Consider the following 24,562-nt stretch of genomic DNA (forward strand, 5'->3'; position numbering starts at 1 on the left):
ATTCGCGATGGCCGTGAACAGGCGTCGTTAGGTGTCGAGCGAATGCAAATACGGAATTGCATATGCACACCGGATTATGAACGGTGAAGAGGCGCCGAGATTGGATTAAACGCTACACTTTTATGTGCTTAATCCCATTGTGATTTGTGTGCGCGCAGAGCACAATCAGAATCCTCGAGGATTAGCTCGCTCCATTGTTGCTCCATTGTAGTTGTTTATTAATACTTCATTACAATTATCTGAACTACCAAGGGCTCTTCTCATTATGGCTAAACTAAAGCGAAAATAATTTATGCGGTTTCAACTTGGTTGTTAATCTGCCGCCACAAATCCAGTTGGGTATCCTCTGCTTGTGCTTGGCACACCCTCCACACACCACACACCACTCACTGCTCCTTGCACCGGCTGGCACTGGCTCGCGCTACTAATTCAACTCGTAGCTCTCGTAGCCAAAATCATCGCGTCGACTGCGTGGCCCGGCTTTGGGACTCCGGGCTCGCACCGTCAGCTGGCGATAGCCCACGCCTGGCTTGTAGTCAAGGTTGGGAGCGACACGTCCTCGAACGCCCCCACGTCCCCGCTTTTGCGTCTGGTGGTAAAAGCCAATGTCGCCGTAGCTGTGCTTGGGCCACATGCACTCACAGCCGGAGGGCACCGTTCGGGTCTCGGACTCCCAGCAGCCGGAGGCATCGTTTAACCGAATCAGGTGGATGGTGCGGTTAAGCTGGATGCAAGCGAAGCCTATCGCCGAACAGATCTGGAATGAATACGAAACTGGATTCAGGAGCTGTTCATGTGCGAAGCTTAGAGTGGAACCCACCTCACGCTTCTCGCCCCGCTCCGCGAGCAGGGCCCGCAGCAGATCGTTGCCCCTGTAGACGTAGTCATAGTTGTGGACCCGAGGCGGCTGCGGGGCGTAGTTGTGGGCACAGGTGACCTCCACATAATGATTGGGACGGTACTCGCCGCTGTCCAGCTTGACGGTGACTCGATTGGTGGGGCACAGCGACTGATAGGTTACCTGTGGGGCAGAGAATGTCAAGCGGATTATGGCAGCACACAGCTGGTGGGGATTTGTGGGCTCACCTCGTCACTGTTGGGGCCAGGAGCCAGCAGCTGTTGGGCGGGCGGCATAACGCTGCGAACGCGACGCTTGCGCACATTCTGTATGCCGTAGGGCAGCTGTTCACTCAGCTCATCCGCGTCCTCGTCCACGTCCTGGCCCTCGGCCGCCACGGCATAGTCCTCTTCGCCCTCAATGTCGACACGGGCATCAGGGGCACCAGCTTGAACAGCAGCTGCTGCATATTCGTTGTCATAAAGCTGCTGCTGACCCGCCTCTGGCTCCCTGCAATTGCATATGCATAGAAATTTTTTAGCTTTGGCAATGAATTAACGCCGCTCGCGTCTCCTGCCACTGAAGCTGCGAACGTTGCGGAAATGACTGCGACGGAGTGGAAAAACGACGGTTTTTAGACGGTTACTCTGTGTGGGTGTGTAAAGCGAGTGCAACTAAAACTGAATTCGCTTTTGACGTTTGTTATTTGCATGGCGTCGGAGGATATTCTCTATCTGCAACCTCCATCCTTCATAGTGCCTTTTTCCAGCTGGCCAACAAAAGCGCATCATTTTGCATTCAACTGAGGCAAATGCCAATGAATTTTTTAGCTTTCGTTTTGCGTTTGCCAGGCTTTGTCTGGGATTGGGACCAGCGCCGGAGATGCTGCTACCGATGGCGTTGTTCTGGGCACGAAGCGGCACAAAGCTCCTCCGTTACGCGGCTGTCGTTGCCTGCCAGCGGATTTCCTCTTTCGTTGTCGATGCTTCACTGCCACCCACCTCTCCTCCCCTCCGACCAACCACAGTGGCATTTTTGAAGCGTTTTTTTCTTGTATTTTGAGGGCAACAACGGCTTTGATAGTTTTGTCGCAAAGCTTGCGAAAATGTTTAGAAATGAAGGCTTGCTGGCATACTCGTACTTGAGATGAGTTCGCGTTCGAAATTAGTACAGGGAAAAAAAACAACATGCCAAATGGAATAAAGGCAAAGCCGTCTGTGGGGCAGCGAAAATGGGAAATGAATGTGGGATTTGTTGCGGTAAAGTGTAGCGCATTGAATGGGATTTTATTTTGAACTCGAACTGGGGATAGACACCGAAGAGGGAAGAGTGTTCAAAAGGGTTTCTTTGGTTTCCCTTTCTTCTCCGTTTTTATAGTGCTGTTATCAGTCTTCCAGCCAAGGATTTTGCAATTGTCTTCGTTTGCCTTTTGCCGTTTTGTGCATGCATTCGAGAGATTAAGTAAGCCCTGGCACAGACATCACATGATCCGGACTAAGCCTGATCGCGCTTAGTTGGTCCCAACAAAGGGGGCAAAGCGAAGGAAAGCACACAGAAAAAACCAACGAAAAACGAAAAGCCAACAAAGCACAGCCGAAAAGTCAAAGAGGAAGAGCTAAAAAATAACGAATCAGCTTAGGCGCTTACGTTTACGCTTACGTCAAGCATAACGGCATTGCATTGCCATTTAGCTGAAATGCCAGCAGAGAGAGAGAGAGAGAGAGAGAGAACACAGAGGCAGCAGCAGATTTGTCAATGCTTCAATCATTTCGTTGGCTCCCAATCATGTTCGGTGACACTGCAGACACATAATCGTACATACATGCATACACACTAAGTGTTGCCCTCCCGTACTCTGAATCATACTCACTTTGTCCAGTTCATTCTCTTCTCCACATGCACAGCTACAAATTGACTAACCCTCACCCACTCCCACTCCCACTCTCAGGTGAACTCGTGCTAATTCTCGTTTGCGATTTCCAGGCTCCAACTGGCCTCTGCCTCTGCCACTCACTCTTACCTGCGACTGATGCGACTCCGTCGCTCCAGCAACAATTCCTCTTCTGGTTGCGGCTGGCTGTTGCTGTTGCTGTTGCTGCTGCTGTTGTCGCTGTCCTGTTCCTGGTCCTGCTCCGGGTTTTGGTGCTCGACAACAAACCTGCCCACACCTTGAAAGGCCGCATTTAAATCGGACAATTGCAGACGGAAGTCATTGCCAGTATTCTCTGGATCATCATCAAACTCACGCCGCTGTTGTTGCTGTTGCTGTTTCTGTTGCTGTTGCTGCGACTGTGGCTGGCTTCGACTGAAGTCGTATATGCTGTGAATGGGATTTCCGTAGAGCTTCTGTTGCTGTAGGAGCGCCGCCTGGTGCTGCCATTTGGCCGCTGCTTTGTTGTAGTTGTAGTTATAGTTGTCATTGTTCTGCTCGTTGTCGTTGCTATCCGCAATGCCATCAACGTCGCCAAACGCGTAGTTGTAGTTGTAATCGTTGTGGTTGTTGTTGCTGTTTTTACTGCTATATCTATTGTTTTCGAGCGCGACTATAGCTTCAGCCCCGTTCACGTCTGGGTCCTCCACTTCTGTGACGTCCACCTCCTCGCAGGCCAATGCAAGCGTCCGCCTGGCAGAGTCGCTGCCAAAGCAGCGCATAGCCAGCATGGCGGCCAGGAGCAGCTGTAACAAAAACAAAAGAGATAAGGAGTGCTACGAGCGTGGGGAGGAGGGGAAATGGAAATGCAAATGCAAATGGAAACGTTAAGCAATTGTTGGTGCAGCCAATAAACAGCAAAGTGTCAACAGTTGCGTCCGCTGTTGGATGGATTCATAATACAGGAAGGATTCCCCACACACCCTACCCTAGATGTGGGATTTACATTCATACAAATGTATGTATTGTATTGCCATTTGAATGGAATCGAATGGAGGCTAGGCAACAATGTGAGAGATTAATATTTGCATTGTGTGGCTAAGAGTTTCCTCCGAATGGGATTTATTCTTATTATGTATTTCTGTGGATTTTTCAATTATTTATATAGGCCACATTATGCCACTTTATCCACTGTCACGTGTGTGGCGCGCAGTGTGTTAAACTAACCAAAAAGCGACCACTAATCCCACTCTAAGAACTCTACAGAATTTCGATTCAGACAGCCGAAACTTAAACAGCCGAGGTGCTATTAAGTGAACGGAACAGCACCCCAAATCCACCGGCCTGTCGAGAAAGTTCAATTCCCTTTTGGACGCTGACAATCAATGCGCGTTGAGAGTAATTTCAAAACCAAAACCGAACCCAAACAAGTTTGAAAAGTTTCTGAGCAGGCACCCAGAACTGTCCTCCTGCCCTTTATGGGAGAATCTGAAAGTTTTTGGGCAAGACTTTAGACATGTCTGTGTCGGTAGGTGCTGATGCAGATGTGGATAGTGGATGGTGAATGGTGGATGGTGGATGGGCGATGGCTCTGATTATCTTTGTGGCCTAGTCTGGCCAAATAGTTCGAGTTTGCCGTGCGACCTTTAGCGATAACATGCGGCACGCGCAGCTATACATACATATTACATATTTATATATGTATTTGCACATATCGCATTCATTAGAAGCACACACTACGTGACCAAATAGTTGGCGCCGGAAACTCTCAAAATTAAGATATGAAAACTCTGCGAGTGGCAATACAGGGAAGGATATGAGCGTAGTAAGTGTATTCCTGTTCCTGTTTCTGTTTCTGCTCCTGCGCCACTGTCTGTTGCTCCACAAGTTCTTTTGTCTCAATCTAGTTTTTACATACTACCACTCGTATATGTGTGTGCTTACATGGCCATGGATGTATATGTACATGTAATATCTGGCAGTGTTGTTGCTGCTCTGGATTTATAAGATTTCTTTTATGCTCTCTCGTACGCTCCAGAAGCGACCTCGACCCGGCCTACCGCAAAACTTCTTTCATTTGTGTGCCGCGCCTCTCCAGGAGCCCCTGCCCTCTGCCCCTCCATCACGCGAGAGGGGGCATTTCTGTTGCCAAGTTTCTGTTTCGGGAAAAGCCAAGTAAGTTTGTCAAACTATTTGTGTGGAATTCACAATTTGTGTTGATGAAGTTTCCGTCAAGTCTCTGGGCCGGGGCTTACCGAGGCGACCGCCTGATCTGCGTGAACTGTGTGAACAAGTGTTTATGGAATTGAATTATTTTCTTTATTCCTTGTGCCCTGCTTTTTTAGCACAGTAGGCTGCTAGGCCAGTGGGCGGTGTGTTATCTGTTTTTGGGGCTTACAGGTGGCTTTGTCTTAGTCGGCGTGGCCCCTGCTTTGTGATTTAAAGTTGCCGCCAATAAGCCGCTTTACCAGGGTCAAGATAAGGCTAAGAGCAAAGTAAATTTCTTTGGGTGTCGGCTTAATGTTTGCCCGAGAAGGCTCGCCCACGAGCTGGCTATTTATAGTGAAATTTCAGTTAAATTTCCGATGAAATCTTGCATCATTCTTGTTGATGCGTTCAAAATAAAGCAAACTAAATTGATAAGAAAGTAGATTACGGAGCTCTGACATAAGGCGGTTGGATCTCAAAGTGGCTCTCCATTTGATTTCCCTTCATTTCCTGTATCACTTTGCCTGTTATGTCTATCATGGATAAACCCTTTCATTTCATTGTTTTCTCTTCTTTGTAGCTTCTTTTATGTATTTTTGTGATCCCCTTCATTCCATATTTATTTGACTACACGTAAATCTTTATTTTTACAGATTCTTCACTGTCATTTGTGCATAAATATTTCCAACAAATTCCCAAAATAACTCACAAGCGACAGCAGGAACAACAAAAGTCGGGCAATTGAAAATTTAATTTCATAATTTATGGCGAAATGTTTTCGAATAGCTGGCACCAGTTCGGGGTTTATGCAAATCATTTGTTTTCGTTTATTATTTAATGCATTTATTACCCTATTTTTTGGAGCGGGATTTGTGTTCATCCTCCGCCGCTAACCCCCGCGACTCACTGGGCAAGGGCCGTCCCCTGTGTGGCCATTCAATTATATTTTTGCCATCAAACAGCAGCGTGTCCGTGTCCAGCGTTCGCTCACCTGGTGACAGTGCATGCACAGACATGTCGCCCTCCCCCCAACCTGTGTGTGTGTGTTGCATAAATTTGTTACATTGCCAGTTTTCAATTCAATTTCACTGCACGGCGGCAATTGTTCGAAATAAAACTTTATCCTTGTAGGGCTACAAAAACAGACACAAAAATCCAGGAGCACAACTAAACGGCAGCGAGGGAGCAATGGCATCACGAGTGTACCAATTTGCATGCTTGTAGTGGTGTGTATCTGTGTTTGCAAGTTTTCATACTCTTTACTTGTGCAGTTCTTGGCTGTGACAGACTTCATTTGGCACCAAAGTTGAGTTTTGTGTTAATCTTCAACGTTTAAGTTCCAGCAAATATGCAAATGCATGTTTTAGGGTATCCCATGGTCGATTCCTAGACTCTAGATTAGTTCTGCAGAGCAGCATCAGCGACACAAAGCATCGAACACCAGCCAGCAACATCGTCGTACAAACAGCACTTTTCTCTCTCCTTTTCTCTTTGCGATTTGCGATTTGTTTTAATTGTTGCTCTCTCTCGCTCTCCGCTGGTTGTCGTTGCTGTTGTTGCAGCTGCTGCTGGTGTTGCTCTTGCATGCCCCCTCGGCCACAGGCAATTTGCTGCAGCGGGTACAAGCTGCTGCTGTTGCTGCTGTCTGGTGATTATTGCCAATTGTCAAATATTAGTTTTTTCGTTATTGTTTCATCAATGCCATGAAGCGATTTTAATTAAACGTAAAAGTTTGCCAATATCAAAGTTATCCCACGCCGCAAATTGGCTCGCTGCTCGTGCTGCCCATGTTTTGTTGCATGTTCCATGTTGCAACCGCGAGCATTTAACACCATTTCCTGTTTGTTTTTAAATTAAAGGCCATGACAGGACCTTGGCGTTGCCTCAATGTTACGCACACTTGCAGCTACCTGCACAGCCTGTTAATCACCTCTCTATCACGGGCGAGACGGCTCTCCATGCTGCTCGCTTTTTCCACTTTGGCCATGCCACAAGCGACCCACTAAAAGGCGCTGTAACGAAGCATTTGGTGGTAGAAGATAGAAGAGGGTGGCTTAGAAAGGTAAGCAGAGGTAGGATATGGAGCCCAGCTGAATATGCCCCTCAGTTTTTACTCTGAGACTTTGATCCTGCAGCTTTGGATGTTGCTTCGAGGCTGCTGCTGCTGCTGCTGCTACGAGCATCGTACACTGGCAGCCAAAGGGAGCTTTAATGTGGCAATTAGCGGCTGACTTTGGCCACTGGCTTATTTGCTGGCTCGTTTTTGTGGCGCAGTGATTGCCGGGGAAGTGCATTACGAGCTCCCAGGCCACTGGCCATTTGAATCCTATCTATCAAGGCCACACAATGGACCCGAACAATTGCCTCTCAATCCTGTAATGCACCGATGGAGCTCCATGGAGCTCATTCAAATGGAATACCAATCGGCAATATTGGCTCAAATACTATCTACTCGAATTTGTGGCTGGTTTACCCGATTGCCCAAGGTCTCTCTGGGTAGTGGAATGGTCAGTTTGCCTTTGTCTGCCTGAGGCTCTTTCTGGTAGTGAATTTCGGGTTCAAATTTCAAAATTAAACTGATTCAGACACCGCCTAATACTCATCAGATACACTACAATGAGACTAGAGGCAGGCCAAAATCTACAATATATTTCAATAAGTATAAATTACTTAACTTAATTTGAATTTTTGATAAGAACATTAATGATTCCACTCTTCCTTTTCTTTGGTTCTTCGAGTGTTTCAAGCGCAAATGGAACACAAAAGCAAACGGACACGAGACTGCCATACACTTTTTTGAAACCTCTACGAATCCTGAGCGAGAGGGAAATCCTGACTATTCTGCAGTGAAATGTGAGCTCTGAAGCCATGAGCCTCTGAAGCTTTGATTTACATTCGTACAACAGAAACTAAGACCAAATTAAAATGCAAGTATGGACAATGAATGGAAGGCTGCATTAAGCACACAAGAACTTTCAAATAGTTCAGGAAAAACTGCAAAAACAAAGAACAGAAAAATGATGTGCCAGAGTCACTTGGCCTCCAGCTCCTTCGTTAATCCATTTTGGCTTACTTTTGTTGCCTTGATCATTGGCTCTGCTTGCCATAAATTCCAGACCTTGCTTAATATTTTAAGGGTATTTCGCTGCCGTTTACAAGCCCATAATTAAACCACAAGAGCAGCGAAGAGTGGCAGCCACTCACTGGCTGACTCACTGGCATTCTTGTTTGTTTGGTATGCTTTGGTTTCCATATTGATTAATGCACCAGCAAAAGGGACTTGGGGACAAAAGGGGTTGCATGCGCGGCATGCAACAAGTGCGAAAATGCAATCGACGTATTGCTGCACATTTAAATGTGGCCCCAGAGCATGTGTTTGTGGCAGCGCGCGGAATTTCAGGTCCTTTATCGTGGCGCCTATCGTGTAGTGGTGATGCCCTGCAGAGCGCTTCGGAGCAGGAGCACCAGCAGGAGCATATTGAAATTGTTGCCATAGCGGGCGTCGTAATCCCTGCCATCGATGAGGGGGTTAAAGCTTGAAAAGGCTCAACCCTCAACCCCATGACGGCTCCGAGGCCAACGAAAAAAGAAAATGTAATAAACGCCAAGCAAAATATTTGTCAAATCAATTTGGCTCACACTCTGTGACTGGTGCTGCCGACGGGGGCTGGCGGGGTGGCCCGGGGTTGATAGAGGAAAATATGCAAAGAGTTTGTCCGCCCCACAGGCACACGCCCACTACACACACACACACACACGCATCACACATAGTTACAACAATTTTATGTTGAGCGAAAGTAGAGGAAAAGTTTCGTTCCTGGGAGATAAATGACACTTGAAGCTGGTATTTCCCTGTCAGGGTAGGGGTATGCTGAGCTGGTGGACAGCTTGCGGACACATCGTGGGCAGTTTTACTTATTTTTATGCTCTTACTTAATGATTTTCCATTAGAATCTTTCATTGAAATTTAAGTTCGGTTTTTTTTATTTTTAAAGGGTATTTCAGCATCTGCCTAACCCAAGTTCTAGTAACTGTTGTAAGCGCTTGTATGGCGCTTTTATTTTATTTGATTTTGTTCCTTGCTTTTTTTGCCATTTTGCCCCTTTGCGCCGGCAACTGCCTAACGGGAATATAACATGACAGCGACCCAAGTCTTTTCTCTCTCTGTGTCTGTCTGCTTGGCATTCCCACGTGTGGGTGTACAAAATTATTGAAGACACTGTTGATAGAAGGAAACATGGGCATTCACTCTGCCGCTGCTGCTGCTGCTGCTGCTGCTTCGAGTGTGTGCCACATGCTTTGATTGAGGTATGCCGCACCATCGCCATGCCAAGCCATTTCGAGAGTACGAGTTGTAGCTCCACTTATTTATTACATTCACTGTGCTGTCTGTCGCCTGGGAGACGGCGCCACTAACTTGCACAACAGCCAGAGGGACAGGACACACAGAGACAGGATGGGCGGCACCCCAGGGAGCGGCCACGAAAAAAGGGCTCCAAATTAAAGTTGACCAACTGTCAGAGGTCGCCAGGCTCAAGTTGCTCGGTGTAAATTCGCATTAAAATATGTCAAAATGGCAAAAGCCTTCACCTATTCCAAGGGGAGATTTCCATAATTTCCACAGCAATACAATGGAGACGGGATGGGCCCGTCGTGATTGCTTTTGCCTTTCGTCCCCAATCCTTTGATCCGTTGTCATCGTCTTCAGGACAAATTGATGCTTTGGCATTGTTCGAGCAAAAGTTTAATCTCTCTCAATGATGGAGTTAAGTCGCTTTGAGTGTACAAATATTTGCTGCTTGCTGTCTGCCATTTTGGGTCCTTCTGGGACTTTTGGGGCCACAAATTATCACCCCAAGTGAACCACTGGGAAAAAGATGGCAAGAATGAAAGAACAAGTGAGAATAAGCATTTCAATCAGCAAAGGAAATGGAGACAAACTTCCTGCACTTTGCTGCAGCTGTAAGTAACCTAAATAAAATCAGGAAAAAAATGATTCTGCAATTACAGTTTTGCAGTCCGAACTGTCTCTGGTGTCAGGCCACCCTGCCAGAAGTTTGTCCGTAATGAATGTCATGTGAGGAGCGCTACCGTAGACACAAGTCCTTTGTCTGGGCCTACGTAATGATGTGCTAGCCCGAGAAACCACAATTGTAATTGCAATTGGCGGAGTTATTGCAGGAAACTTTGTTACCAACTTTAGCAAGTGTTGTGCCTTCTGTGTTTGTGGCACGGATCTGCTCTCTACCGCCGACTAATAAATGCTCAAAGTTGTCCCACATGCAACTATATTTAGTGCTGGAAACCCATCTGTATATTGTGTGTTGGTTGTTGGTTGCAGCTATGCCGAGAGCTCGGAATGCATTCCAGATATATGCACAAATCTTTCTTCTGGTCATGCCTCAACTGGGGAATGTGGGGCCAAATAAATCCTGAGCATTCCTTTGCTTCACTTTTCGCTTTGTGCCGAGCATTCTAATTTTGCTCAGAGGCATTTTGCCATTTCGAAATTATGCCTGTGACATGGACAAAGTAGGACCGACCGTTTGAGTTCTGTTTAATGAAAGATATTTCTGCTTAAATACTAGCCACAAAAACATCGAAAGATGCCAGTGACTTTCTTAGATTATGTATTAATTTCCTTCTGCTTCAGAGAAGAGAAAACATTTGAAGACGCACGCCACTGAATTTGATTTCAGTTCTGACCTTTCCATCTACCAGGAATATATTTACTTTACATTGATTGAGGACAAAGAAATATGTTCCCAGTTGTTGTTGCTGTTGTGTGCATCTCAATCGAATAATATCTACGGAGTGGATAAACTTGAGCTCAACTCGAGTTTGTGCCCGAGATTTGCGGATTTTATTTCATCTACTTTTGTAGTCCAGCCCCCAGACCCCAGACCCCAAAACCCCTTTTCACAATTTGGCAAAAAATTGCGTTATTCAAGTTGAGAAAGATTTCCAGTTAAGCAGCTCGAAAGTAGTTGCAGCAGCTACCTTTGTGAATATTGTGCTGGCTGGCAGGAATATTTAGATGTGTGGCATGCTCGGATACAGTTGCGAGTGGAGTGAAACAGATGCCAAGTCGCAAAAGATGGAAAGATGCAAAAGATACTTGTACAGAGATACGTACGTACATATGTATAGCCATTCGAGTGGCAATTTGTGCGTGCAGCGAACCGAAAGCGAAGCCACTCGAGTCGACTCGAGCCACTGGGCCACATGTGTAGCTGCCACAGCCAAAACTACGACTATGAATGGAGCCAGCTGAATGTAGAGCCATCCAAGAGGTTTATTATACTGTCATCTCTCTGGCGAATCTAAATCGGCTGACATGCAGCTCCTCCCAGCTGTCTCCTCCCGCCGCCTATTGCTTCAAGGCTATCCAATCCCGGGCGCAGCTCAATAAAATAATCATGAGCTTGCGTTGGCCGGAAACAAATGTGCATTTAGCGTTCATGCTAAAGGCACACTGAAGGAGCCAAAAATCAAATGCACACATGCAATCCCAGCAAGGACTTAATCCCTGTCCAGCACAATCTTTGGCACCGCCCCGCATCCACCCCCCCTTTGGCCAGACAGTTCCAGCGAGTTATGTAAAACCAACCACAAAGTCATTTCACCGAGCGGATGTTTGTGGCCAAATGAAAGGACACGCAGTTCGCTTCGGACGTAGCGTGGAGTGTGGCAGCAGATGCAGAGCTAGGGGGCATGGGGTGGTAGCTCCTGTGTCTGGGCCACGTTTAGCACGCGAGTGCTCGTAAATTGTGCTGGTCCGCAGCCCTTCGGACAGTTTAATTTCGATTTCCCCTTTATCCAACGGCTGCGAAAATGGCGCGTGCACTTCTCCGGGAAAAGCGAAAGAAAAATGGCAAAAACTGATGCCGGACGCCGGGCAATGGGGCGGATGGTGAATGGCGGATGACCGGCGAGGAGCAGCGTGGAGCGGGGAGGAGCGACAACTGCCAGAGATTCCAAGTAATTCGTAATGCATAAATAAACGCAATGAAAGGGGACATTAAGGAGAGTTGTTCGAGCCGCCTCGTTTCCCTTTCGATCTGGCAACAGCTGCTGCACAGAAGAGCTCTTTAAGAGCGTATATAAAGGATATACATATACCAGAAGGATATACAGATTCTTGTGCATAGTCGCCAGCTCCAGCTGTCAGCGCTGCTCCACCCGTGGTGACATTTAAATTAGGTTCGTGATTTGGCAACATTTATTTTGATTTATACACATTTGCATTTTGCGTACATGAAAGTGTGAAAAATCTAGTTTTGGCCAAAAGGGAAACACTTTCACTGGCGAACAACAACAACAACAGCAACAACAAAAACCAACAACAGCCAGCGGCAGGGACATACAATTAATTGCCTTGTCATGGCTGAAAAATTAATTTCCATTTTTGAATGGCGTCGAGTTGAAATGCTGACACCGCGTTGATTGCATCCCCCCCACAGACCGCCCCACGCCGACCGAAAACAATTCAACGAACATTGCGCATACGCAGAGGTGGTGCAAAAAACTCCGAGATTAGCTCTAAGTCAATGAGGGTGAAACCAAACTGAAAAGTAAACCTTCTGCCCCATTAAATATTTCATAGCTCACATGGAGATTTTCTTCTATTGTTTTGGAGGTTTCTAAAAAACGAATTGATCGATGGATCAAGTCGCAGTCGAAGAGCTATCAAAGTTGCCATTTTGCCCTAAAAGGGAAAAGGGGAAGGTGTCGCTTCTCAATATGCCGGAAATAACTCTGCTCCTCCCCACTCGGTGTATTGGGGCATCAAATGCGTTTTATGTTGTGTTTTTACACAGGGCAACCAAAAATTGAATGAAAAAGGTCAAGTGGTGCTCTGTTTGTGTGTGTTTTTGGCGATGGCATAAAAGTTTATATTGCACATTCGAAGCGCATGCAGAGCAGAACAGAGCCACTTAGTCATAAATGCAGGAGCAGTATAGCGCATACGAGCATGGACAATATGTGTATGTGTGTGTGTATCTTTCAATATAAATTTATTCTCTTTAGCTCTTTGGTTATCACTGAAACGTGTGCCCCCCCCCGCTCCATGTTGAAACTGTCCGACAAAAATATTTTATTGGTTTGCTTTCCCTTTTTGCATGGGGCAGCGAGAGCCGCTTTAAAAACAAATCAAAGACAAAGGCACATACATATGTATGCACATAAGTAAATTTACGAGCTGAAAGGTTTCGTTTCAGCGAGAGTTGCCCCGAAATTCAAGAATATGTTGGCATATGTTTTCTGATTTCTGAAGAGAAAAGAACATCCCACACACACACATCGATCTATATATATAGGTTTCAATACAAATTATTTCAAATGAACGACAAAATAATTACAATTTGAGGTCGCATTCATCTTGCAGCCACATTTACCACACAATTATGTTTAAATGAACCAAAAATACAAATGCGACCGCGTAATTTTCCACTGGATTTAAAGCCTGCCCATTTTCACCATCAAATTTAATTTTGAAACCATGCAAATAAAGCATCAAAACTCCGGGCATTGGGGTGGCAGCAGGGAAGGAACACAGCGGCACATAAATTCTGGGTTTGTCCGATTGGTTATTGGGGGAAATTCAATCATCATAAACTGCCCAGACATATATAAATCGTGTCGTACTGGTTCGCGGCTGCCGTGTTTCCATTACTTTTAATCAACTTTGCTGTTCATTAATTAGCAATTTCCTGCTCTCTGGCCGTGAATCGGGTCTCGCGCAGTCAAATAAAATAAATAAACGCATGATTGATGTCCCCTAATTAACTTGAATATTATTGTACATGGAATTGTTGTTGTGGTTTCCGCTGTGTACCTGTACTGTGTGCACGTACTGGGAATCGGTTGGGAGTGCTTGTTAATCAGCTTCATATATATATATCTTCTCTTCATTATTGTGTGCATATAAACTGCGAGTGGAAGGTATGTGTCTGGACCGTAACAGACTTTTCTTTAAACATTTAAGCTGCTGATGTAATTAGTCAAAAAACAGATGCCTCAATGCCTGCGGCCTTGGCTAGTCTTCCCGCTCCTCCCCGTTAAGGGGTTTTTGTGCTGTGAAAGGCATTTTTGCAAACATTCCCGGAATGATTTGGCAAAAGTTTTTCGATTAACCTGGCCACTTGTAAGTGGGGGCGTGGCAGGCAGAACTATTAGCAAAGATCTGGGCTGGAAAAACTCATTCGTTTTTGGGCCATTTTTATGTGCGAAGTTTAAATGATTTACGAGTTAAAGTGCCGCCGAGGGTTGAGGGGCAGGCTGTAGCATTTTTGAGCCTGGCAATTAAATCTCATCCTGGCAACACTCGCATGTCTGTCGTTTTTGCTTTCTCCCCGCTGGAGGTTAAGGAGTGAATGAGTGGGATTTCGGCTGGGACTGAGGATTGAGTGTTCTATTGATTGAAATTTACGATTTGGCATGGCGGCGGCGGCGGCGGCTCGGCTCAGCAAACGGAAATGTTGTCATCGGCAATTCGGGGGCGCCATTTCGCCCTTTGGCCACGCGGCGCGTCACTTTTATGGCAAACGGAAGTCCTTGTGTTATTTATGTGCTGCTGTGGGTGGGAGGTGGTGCACCGAGGGAGGTGCCGAGAGGTGGGACACTTTCTGTTAGGCGTTATTTAATAGCTTATTAGGCAACGAGCGGCAGAACCCCGACGACGACTCCAATGAACAAAAGACCATGTGAAAATCCAATTAAATGTGACATCTGCCGGCCCCAGCGAATAGGACCTTGGCGTGATTTTGATATATGGCCGCGAGTAAGGATGAGGGGAGGGTGTGTTTGTGTGTGTGTGTGTGTGTGTGTGTGTAGCCATAGCCAATAATCAATTGATGAAACTTTCATTCGATCGGATGAGGCATTTATTTATGATTTAAGCAGCGGCCCCGCCTGCCCGCCTGCCCGTCTGCACGTGTACTCATGTGCAATGATAATTGACTTTTCCGTATGACAGACTGTATGGGCCAGGCCCACAATTAGTTCAACATAATGATGTATCATTATCGTTCGTAATTCATCAGGCATGCCACTGCCCCTGTGGCAGAGTTCCCTCTACCATAAATCACAGAAAAGCCAGCCGCAGGCTGCCCGTGACCGTGCCCACTCGGTGTATGAGAAATTTGATAAATATTCAAGACAAATATGCCAACGAAACGGCGCGACTCCGAAGTGTTACACAAGTCTAAAATAAAGTTAGGTAAAAACTAGAGAAGCCCAACGCCCAACAATATTTTCCCCCAGTGCACATTCCGCGCCACTCCGTGACAGTGGGGACTGGGGAGGGAGCTACGCTACCCAGCCGGAGAGAGCATTATTTAATCCCATTCCCCTGGCTGATTGCCCCATTTTATCTGGCCGGAGACACGCTAATAAGTCTGCAACGTGACACTTGCTGCGACACAGCGTTTTTCGTGGGAAAGTGGCACAAAGTTTTGGTCTCTCGGACAGCCGCTGGCTGCAAATGAAGAAGATGACTTTATCGGGCAGCGACATCAGCGTGAAGCGGCAGAAAGGGAAGAACAAAAAATTGTTGCCACTGCCGCGAATGTAAATAGCAAGCGTGGGAGGGGACTGCGGACAGTAGGATCGGTGTCAGGTCGGAGCTAAAAGTGACAATAAATGCCGGCGGTTATGTATAAATTGCTAAAGTGTGCGGAAAGATTTACGGGTTCCCCACAAATGGACCAAAGTGCTGCAAGAATGCTTCTCCGTGTGCGTGCTGCCTCCTTTGGCCTTTGTTGCCCACCACTGTCGTGGGCCGTGGCAAACAAATAAGCAAAGCTTAGGGCCCAGGACCCAGGATCAGAATGAGGACTTGGCCAGGTGCTTTTAGTCTGATTGCCAGGCAGGACCTGGCCAGAAGGCAGCCAAAGAGGCAGTCAACGCTCCGCCCACTCACAATGACAGTTTGGCCAACACTCAACAAGAGGCCGCCGCTTGTCGCTTTCAAGAGACGAACTCAGAGAGGGGGAACAGAAAGAGAGAGAGAGAGAGAGACAGAGACAGAGAACTCTGAGAGACGAGTGGGACGGGGGTGAGTTTTCGACCTGTGTTGAGGTTGTCATCAAGTGCCCAAGAATCTGTTGTGGTCGCACTTATGCCGCCTGCTGTTGCTTCTTTTGACCTGGCCTAATCATCTGCATGAGGGTCAGTCTATTGGCTGGCAAATTGATTTCAATTAGCCCGACTTTCGCTGCTCTTTGCTCTTCCCCTTGGACTTCGGTTATTAAAAATTGTTGAGAGGGGTGGCGTGGAGGAGAGGCGTGACATGCGGCGCACATCATTCACACGTTTTCGCATAATTTGACTATGAAGAGTCAGGACCAAACAACATTACTCCTCCTTCGCTTCCTTCCCACTCTCTTCTTTCTTCGCTCATCTCCCCAGTCGCTTAATGAACTGGGGGGGAGAGCAGCACGCTCTCTGAGTGCACCCTTGGAACCATTTATCGCCATATTTATTTTAATGGTTGCTCAATTTAATCACTTCGACAGGCAGCACATGGAGGCAGCCAGGAGGAAGCAAAGAAAGAGAGTGTAACAGCAAGGACCCCAAGGATCCTTTCATTTTTGTGGTTGCAAAATGTAGCAAGATTTCATTTTATACGACATTTAATTAAGCGAGCGAACTTTTTTTTAAGTTTTAATGGAAAGACGTCGCACACGAAGCACACAAAAGATACAATACATACACATATGCAAATATGTACACACACACACACACACACACACACACACATTACACAATACTTCACACACACTTGACATGCCACTTGAATACCCTTACGACGAGGCATGGCGTGGCACTTGTTTGCTTGCAAATTTTTATTGTTAATTGGGAACCGTCTGAGCAGAGAGACAACTGACTTGCGCATGCAACATATAAGTTCGTATGGATAATGGACTTAAGACTCGTTCCACCTACAGCATATTCCCCATTCGTTGCCAGCACAATTTTCAACGTATTTTTTTTGCCATGCACTTTGTTTGACAGTTTATTAAATTGACTTTCAGCCGCGGATGCTGGGAAATACTTTGCGAATAAATATTTGAAAATTTATTAAATCAACCCGGCAATGCATCATATATCCCGCCTGACGCCTCGGCCGACACGGCCACCTCATCTCGCTGGGGGTGGAGGGCGGAAGGCGGAAGGCGGGTGTGGAGTCTGGGGCTGCCTGCATTTTGTTGCTTGGCCAAGTGAAATGAGCTGCATCCGGTCTCTTCTCGTACAGCAGCTGCAGGCGTTGCATTCTTAACGCCCGAGCACTCTCTCCGGCCCGTACACACACATGTCCTGTCCGCCTGCCTGCCTGCCAGGCTACCACGGACCACCGCTACATCCGGGCGATTGTGTGTGTGTGTGTGTCTGTGGGTATCGTACGCTGCGTACTTTATTCCTTTTCCTGTGCTCTAGCGCATTTCCGTTGAGCAGACACAGATACGGCCAGTGGGGTAAGGAGCCCAGCGAATTTTGATGCATTTCCGGGGAAGCATTTCCTTTGCCCCCGTCGCACCCACGATGTGTGCCACATTTGATGGTAGAGCGCGCATGAGAAGAATTTATGTTCAATCTTAGAAAAATAATGATTATCTTTTATTTCATGGTTGAGCGGACGACAGCAATGAGAGAACCAACGTGCAACGTGCAACGTCCTCTGGCATATGTTCGCTTGATCGCTTGAGCTGAAACTGCAGTCGGAACAATAACTCTCATATTTCCAGAGGATTGAATACCCGCTCTACGGTACACTTATAGAGTGACAATATCAAGTGGCAATTGCTCTCTGGCTCGCGACAATTGAGTGGAGACCATTCATTAAGGGGCACACACCCAAAACAATTTAAACGTCCATAGAGACTGACGGTGGGGTCACCCAGTTGGGGCGGGAATAGTTGAGTTGAGTGTTGTTTATGCCAGGGAGACGCATAGATCGATGGAGCACACCGACAGCTTGTGTAAGCGAGATAGCTAAGTAGACGCTGACGAGGAGAAGCTGCTGCTTCCACACTGAGGGCCTTTCACACGCCTGACAGCAATTATTCAAGTTTGCCTTTGCCTCGTCATGATTATGAAGTGAACACGAGGCAGAGTACCAGTCAGCCAGCCAGCCACATCCTCGGTACGCGCCGACAGGAAACTGGAGACCCAGCTATCACTTTGTGGAGGAACTTTCCACGGAAAACGTCACTCAAGGCGAGATGTATTCAAGCCACACAAATGCTGTTACGCGCTCCTCTCAAAAGAGCGTAGAAGCCAGTCAGGATGCTGTGAGGAAGGCTCTTGAAAGGCTCACACTTCAAGTAGGAGTGTAGGAGTGTAGGAGTGTAGGAGTGTAGGAGTGCAGGAGGAATCGACTCTCTCATATCTACTTCTGGAATCTACCAGCTATTGTTGGCGCTTATTTTCGACCAGTGCACAGCGCCCATAGCAAAATGGCAGCCGAAAAGGGCCTGATGTGTAATGTCCAGCCATAAATTCCAATTAAACGTTTTGCATTGCGCCCTCAACCGACTCCTAACCATCCCCAACTGGGCAACGTTCCATATTCGTGGTAACGTGCTGCTGCTGCTGGCGGGGCACAGGCTATGCTTTTGATTAAGTATACGCCCCGTGGCATCGGCAGGAAGCCGCATGTGGCATTGCATTCAAATGCGAGTGCGGTGCGGCATTTTCGATTACCATTTCGATTGCAGCGGCGGCAGGCTGTGGGCCTTCTGGGGCGTGGCAGGTCGACTGGCAGAATCAACTTTTTATTTTTTGGCTTGGCCCATGTTGACTTTGCGCTTAATTGTTTTATTATCCACGAGTGCTGCCCACTAGACATAGAGAGAGAGAGAGAGAGAGAGAGGGAGAGCCGGAGGCACAGTCCCAGCCACAGACACACTTGAAGTCTGGTCCTGCGGGTTTTGGCAGCTCCATTGCAGTCGTTGACCTGGTTGAGCACCGGGCACGGGCAGGGGCACGGGCACTCCTCCTACACTGCAGGAGCACATATTTTTCCGCCTTGCCCATTCAGTTTGCTGAGTTGTCGAAGCCAGAGAAAAGGAGAGAAAGAGCGGGAGAGGCTGCTGCTGTCTGATATACGAGCTTCTGGCTGCTGAACAAATTACAGCAAGTGCAAACCACTTGAGGCAGTTGGCCAGGATTCAGGCACTTGGTCGCCGTCGCCGTCGCCTTTGCCGTTGCCGTCGCAGGCTCAGCATCAGTCTCGTCCTCGTCCTCATCCTTGCTGTTCGCCTTAATTAAGGATGTGTGAGAAATCTCATTACTTCGTGTGCGTGTTATTTTCAGCCGAATCACTGAATGCAAATGAGTTCATTCAGCCACGGATGCAGTCCAATCTTTATTAACAAGCGGCTGCAATATGTGCACAAACAATTCCCCCACAAATTCCCCTACAATTTGGAGTTTGCTCTCTCCTCTAAGCTGGCCTTAACAAGACATTAAGCTGGCACATGCACATAATAAAATGCTGCCAACTGGCTGGCTCTGTGTTTGTCTCTGTTTGTGTTTGTGTTTGTGTTTGTGTCCTGCGGTCTGAGACTCAACAAAAATATTTGGACACTGCAGCGCGTGCAACAGGAGAGGCGAACCCTAGCCAAAATACCCAAGGCAAACAATACTAGTACTCGTAAGAGAATTACTTTAATGGCCAGTCGTTGAGTCGGTCCTTGTATTTGGGCGAAGGTAAGCAATTGGAAAGGACTCTGCGTGCCGGCAATCCATAAGTTTTCCGGCTTCTTGGCTCTTGGCAATCTGGTCACATAGCCGGGGACCCACATCAGCCTCAGCCACTTCCAAATGCATACACAGTTGACTTGTCAGCCTGTTAATTTGCTAAATAATTTTCGAATTTCGTAGCAATCCGTAACGAAGGCACGCCCACCGAGAGGCAGGCCGTGGGGCAGTGGGGAAGTGGGAATGTGCGTGTAAGCAAAATCCAGTTTAGCCTAATTCGGAAAGGATACATTCTGACGGGAGCTGCAAACTATTTATGATTTCCCAACACGAACAACTTCCCCCCCCTCCAGGCACGCGTCCACACCTTTTGGCACTCTCCACTCTACGGAATATTTGTTTGCCGTTTTGCTGACTGCTACGTGAGAGTGTTTTACGTTTCAAATACACAAAAAAACAAAGCAAAAACACAAGTTTGAACAATGTTTGGATTATCGACATTTGGAATGGAAGATATCCGGTATGCTGGGGGACTATTTTGAGCACAAAATTGGGAAAGTGTCAAGTGGTAGCTGCGAGAATAATGAACCTAATTCTGGCATACACCTGGCATAAAGGGTATCAAAATATAGGGCACATACATGAATTTATTTTGTACATAAGCATGGGTGTAGACCCTCGTGGAAACACGTTCATCAATTAGCGCCGAAGATTTAATTGTGGCACGTGTGAACTTAATTAAACGGCATTAGTTTGTGTAATTGCAGCACCCATGCGAGGTCCCCCTGTACCCAGCCGCCTCACGTTGATTGTGTGTGTTGGCTCTGCGCAATTAAATATTGCAACACTTTTTCCTCAACTGCATTTTCATTTGCATTCCAATTAATTTTAGAGCACGCATGCAATATGTAATATTTTCGGGGGCAAGTTGTGTTCTCCCACTCGACTGCCTATTATTTTATGGCTGCTCGCCACAAAGTGGCAGCGGAAGACGTGGGGCCGGGCCAGCTGCACCTATGTTTCATTTAATTAGCATTATTGTCATGGAAACCGCAAAATAAAACTATTTGCGGTCTAAATTAACTTGCCAGCAGGATGGAGCAGAATGGAGCTTGCAGCGAAAGGAATATACTTTTAATTATATGCAATTTAAGGAACGGGATGATAGGATTATCTGCAAAGCTAAAACCCTAAGCCAAATCAGAAATGTATTTAAAATGGAATATAATATTTGTTCACTTCAAATGGTTGCCCAAATGGTGACTCTTTTCAACCATCTGTTTATTTTGTATGCTTTCAATAATTCCCTTTTAAATGCATTTTACTTGCGGGCATGAACAGTGTTCGAATGGAAGTAAATCTCTTTTACACGGATCTTCTTTTAGTCCAAATAAATCCGAGAGCTTAAGTTGGAACACATGTACATGAGTGCAAGGCACAAATGAAAATGTAAAACTCATTTTAAGGCTGACTAGCGCCCAGAACTGTTGGCTTATTGACTGTCGGTCTGTCGCACAAGGCAAAAATGGAAATACTGCAGTGTGCCCGGTGTCGAATCAGAGCAAACATTGAGGCATATTATTACTCGATGTTTTTGTGGTGTATGCCAGGGTAGAATTAATGATTTTCTGCTGAAACTAATGCAAGTAGCGGATAGTCCACAAGTCCACACCCAACCAAAACATTGGTTGCACTCCGAGGAGCCCACAACAGTCACGAACCCCAAATAACAAATAATGAAAATTCTGCCCCTAATGTTCTGGTCAGGCTTGCAAATTACCTGAAACGACAAACAAATTTCTGAGCAAACGAGAGGCTTATTTAATTCTGTGTGAAAACAAGCGTGAATTGGGGTCAACCTGTGTGTGTGTGTGTGTGTGTCTAGTTGGATGCTTTTGTTGCATCTCTGCCTATGACTATGCCTATGCCGACGGGCTGGATTTTAGATGCAAATTTCTGCCACGGCACTTAAATAATGTAAATATAATTTGGCTGTTTGCCCGACTGCAATTTTGCAAACATTTTATGCGCGCTCATGTTCCATTAGACAAGGGCCAGAGTCCTGTTTTTGTTTTCTGCTTCCCCTGCCCCTCCTCCAACCGCCCGCAATCAGGTGACAGGGCCACTAATTAGAGTCAATAATGTGGACGGGACTGTGTCTGTTACTGCGATGCGATGCGATGCGAGTCGGTTCTGTCCCATTGTCGCGGTGCTAAATAAATCAGAAAGTAATTAAAACAACATGAAGAGTTTCAGTTTCAGCTACCCAGCTCCAGCTTCAGTTTCTATTTCTATTTCAGTGGAAGCGGCACTTGGCCTCCCTCATGCCCCATGCCCCATGCCCCATACCCCTTGCCTGCCTGAAACAGCAGTGTTTCCTGCTTATTTAGCAAACGAAATGAAATAAAAACAAATACAATATAATAGCAAACAGCTGAAGCGAGTCGAACCCTTGAACACTCTTGGAAAATCTCAATACGATGTAATCTCAAACAATTAAAAATATTTCCTACTATTTGGATTATTGTACGAGGATTGTCGGATTCTGATGTCACAGAAGATGCTACGAAGTTGAATTTGTTCTTGATATTAATATTTATTGCAACGAAACGCTTGTCCCTAGTTATTCTCTGTGAATCCCCCCGGTAAGGGTATGCAAAACTGTACAAAAAGACAACAAGGGATGTCGCTTGGTGGGTAGTCGGAAGCGCAGCCACAACACAACTGTCTGCTGTTCGGTTGTGGGGAATGTTAGGGACACGGCCGTGGAGTGTGCAAGAGACAGCGGGGGAAAATGTAGAAAAAGAATGCAAAATAAACTTAATTTACGTTTATTTACGATGACAAATGTTTTCGAAGGAGTGCAACTTTTAATTGCGAAATTTATTTAATTTACCAGCGCCAGCGAGTGTGTTGCGTTGAAGGTGTGTTTTCCGGTTGGACTCCCCGACTCTAAATTGTTTTGAATCAGTCTACAGAAAGTTTATTCTACGATAAAGACTGCATTATGAGAGATGCAACGGAGGTGGCTTTTTTATAGCATTTCATGTCTGAAATTGAGGGAATACTTAAAGCAGTTCGGTGTCACAGTTTCTTCGATAATCCCTCACACAGTTCAGCCATAGAAACAGTATGGAAAACTTCTGGATGGACAAGGCATGCAAAAGTGGACCACGAAGAGCAAGAAATGTACATTAGTTTGGGGGGGGGGGGGGGGGCGTAAAAAAGTGTGAAGTTTGAAGGGAAATCCTTTGCATCCTTTTGCATGTCTTTTTGTTCTGGTGCCGCAAGCGGAATTTTCATTAAGGCATTTTTGATGTCTAATTTGCATATTTTTGCAGCTGGCCGAGATGCCAGGCAAGTGACACGTTAAGCATTCTCAACAAACAAAAAAATGGTGCGGGGTGGCACTGCCACCATGCTGCACTTGAAAGAAAAGTGCAAGCGGGTTTTCCTCTTGTTGCATGCCCCTCCCCTGGGGTACTGTGATGGCTGCTGCATGTCAGTTTCTCGTTGTCCGACGGCCGGTCGACATCCTTTCAGCCCAGATTTCGGGGCCTGGACAAAGTGTCGAGTGGCAACACTAATTCGCTTGCAGCATGCCACAGCAGCACGGGCCGCTACGAGTGGGGGACACACACATACACAGTGATTCATTTTGCTTATTATACCCTAACCCGGAATGTCTTTTGAGTTTGATGAACAGCTGACCCTTCAGTGGAGATGGAAACTCCGAACTTGTAGGCCTCCGCTGATCCCCCATTATCGTCTCACTATATACGAAATATACTTGCCACAAACACAGTGAATGTTGCAGGGTATCTCATTCCTTTGCTACCCAAAACGTTGCCTTTCTTTTCTGCACTTTTTATTAGATTTTCAGCTGCATTGGTGCCGGCGCTTTTTGCGCTTGGTTTTTGTTAATTTCCAATTTGGCAACCATATCCCCCCTCCCATCCTCTTTGCAGGGGCGTGGCAGCATGTGCACAGCTGTGCATATGGTCAACATTTCGCTTGGGTTCTCCCATTAATTCAATTGCCAGAGCGAGTGGAGCGGAGCTGCATCTCATGATACAACCCAGCACGTACAATTGCGCAACTTTCAGGACTGCCGCCAATCCCCAAAAATGTCCCAAACAAAGAGAAAGACTTTCTCTTGCTGGGAATTTGTTGCCTGCATGTCACATCATTTTCGTTTGCCGAATTTTGATTGCTTGTCTGTGCAGAGAGCATTTCTGAAATATTCTACTCACCAAAGCCTTGGAGCACATGTATTCAGCGTGTTTGGGGTCTCGTTCTGTATAGCTTAAGCTTTCGTTTCGATTGTTAATATCTGTGTGCACTCAATAGGGATTCTCTAGGGCAGAATTGAGATTCATTTGTCAAACAAAATTACACTTGCACACGGAAGGAGCGAGCACTTTGATGCGATCGGAACTGGTGCTGGGTGCTGGGTGCTGGGTACGCGTCGTGTTTCGAGGTTCGTTGCAGCGAATGAGGCGCGAACGGGTTCAGGCTGTGCCATTTATATGGCAGGGACTATTTATATAGAAATCGCAGTGCCCGAAAGTAGGCAGCCAACTGTTTATATACAATATACAATAGCAAGTGGACAGCAGCAGCGCTAACCTGTGCTAACAACCGCACAACAGGTGAGGTGATAATTGCGACGTGCGGATACCCACAGATACACTCAAATATAATCAATGTTCGAAGCAAAGAGTTTATGGAACTAAATGTTCTTTCTGCACAGCATGTACCCTCGTCCTGTGCCTGTTGCCAGGGTATGGGCGAGCGACTGACATTGGCGGGACACTCAAAGTAATTATTCCCGCAAAGTACCCGACTAACGGTTGCCCTTATCAACAGCCCCTCGGCACGTATACTCTACATAGAGCTACATAGAGCGGGAGGGGGAATATGGTAGCTGACTGCAGTCA

The 24,562-nt window shown here is 46.5% G+C and overlaps 1 protein-coding gene across 2 annotated transcripts; it reads right to left on the minus strand.

Moving 5' to 3' along the window:
- Positions 1-183: 183 nt before the first annotated feature.
- Positions 184-24,139, minus strand: LOC117590835 (bromodomain-containing protein DDB_G0280777). 2 transcript variants are annotated; one of them, XM_034283838.1, is made up of 6 exons: positions 23,876-24,139; positions 3,085-3,514; positions 2,859-3,006; positions 1,087-1,348; positions 821-1,021; positions 184-757 (listed from the first exon to the last, which is right to left on the minus strand). In XM_034283838.1, the coding sequence occupies exons 1-6, from the start codon at positions 23,891-23,893 to the stop codon at positions 425-427; spliced, it is 1,392 nt and encodes a 463-aa protein (XP_034139729.1). In that variant the 5' UTR covers positions 23,894-24,139; the 3' UTR covers positions 184-424. The 2 variants fall into 2 exon arrangements, with proteins under 2 accessions (XP_034139729.1, XP_034139720.1); XM_034283829.1 differs by having other exon boundaries at positions 2,859-3,514; positions 23,876-24,138.
- Between the last annotated feature and the right edge of the window lie 423 nt (positions 24,140-24,562).

The sequence above is a fragment of the Drosophila guanche genome, unplaced genomic scaffold (assembly GCF_900245975.1).
Source record: "Drosophila guanche unplaced genomic scaffold, DGUA_6, whole genome shotgun sequence".
Classification (NCBI taxonomy): Eukaryota; Metazoa; Arthropoda; class Insecta; order Diptera; family Drosophilidae; genus Drosophila; species Drosophila guanche.

Bases quoted from the DNA above. Each gene is read 5' to 3' on its own strand.
- LOC117590835 (XM_034283829.1), bottom strand. The intron at 1,349-2,858 runs GTAAGAGTGAGT...ATGCAATTGCAG, and splicing joins CGGAGTCGCATCAGTCGCAG to GGAGCCAGAGGCGGGTCAGC. The intron at 1,022-1,086 runs GTGAGCCCACAA...TCTGCCCCACAG, and splicing joins CTGGCCCCAACAGTGACGAG to GTAACCTATCAGTCGCTGTG.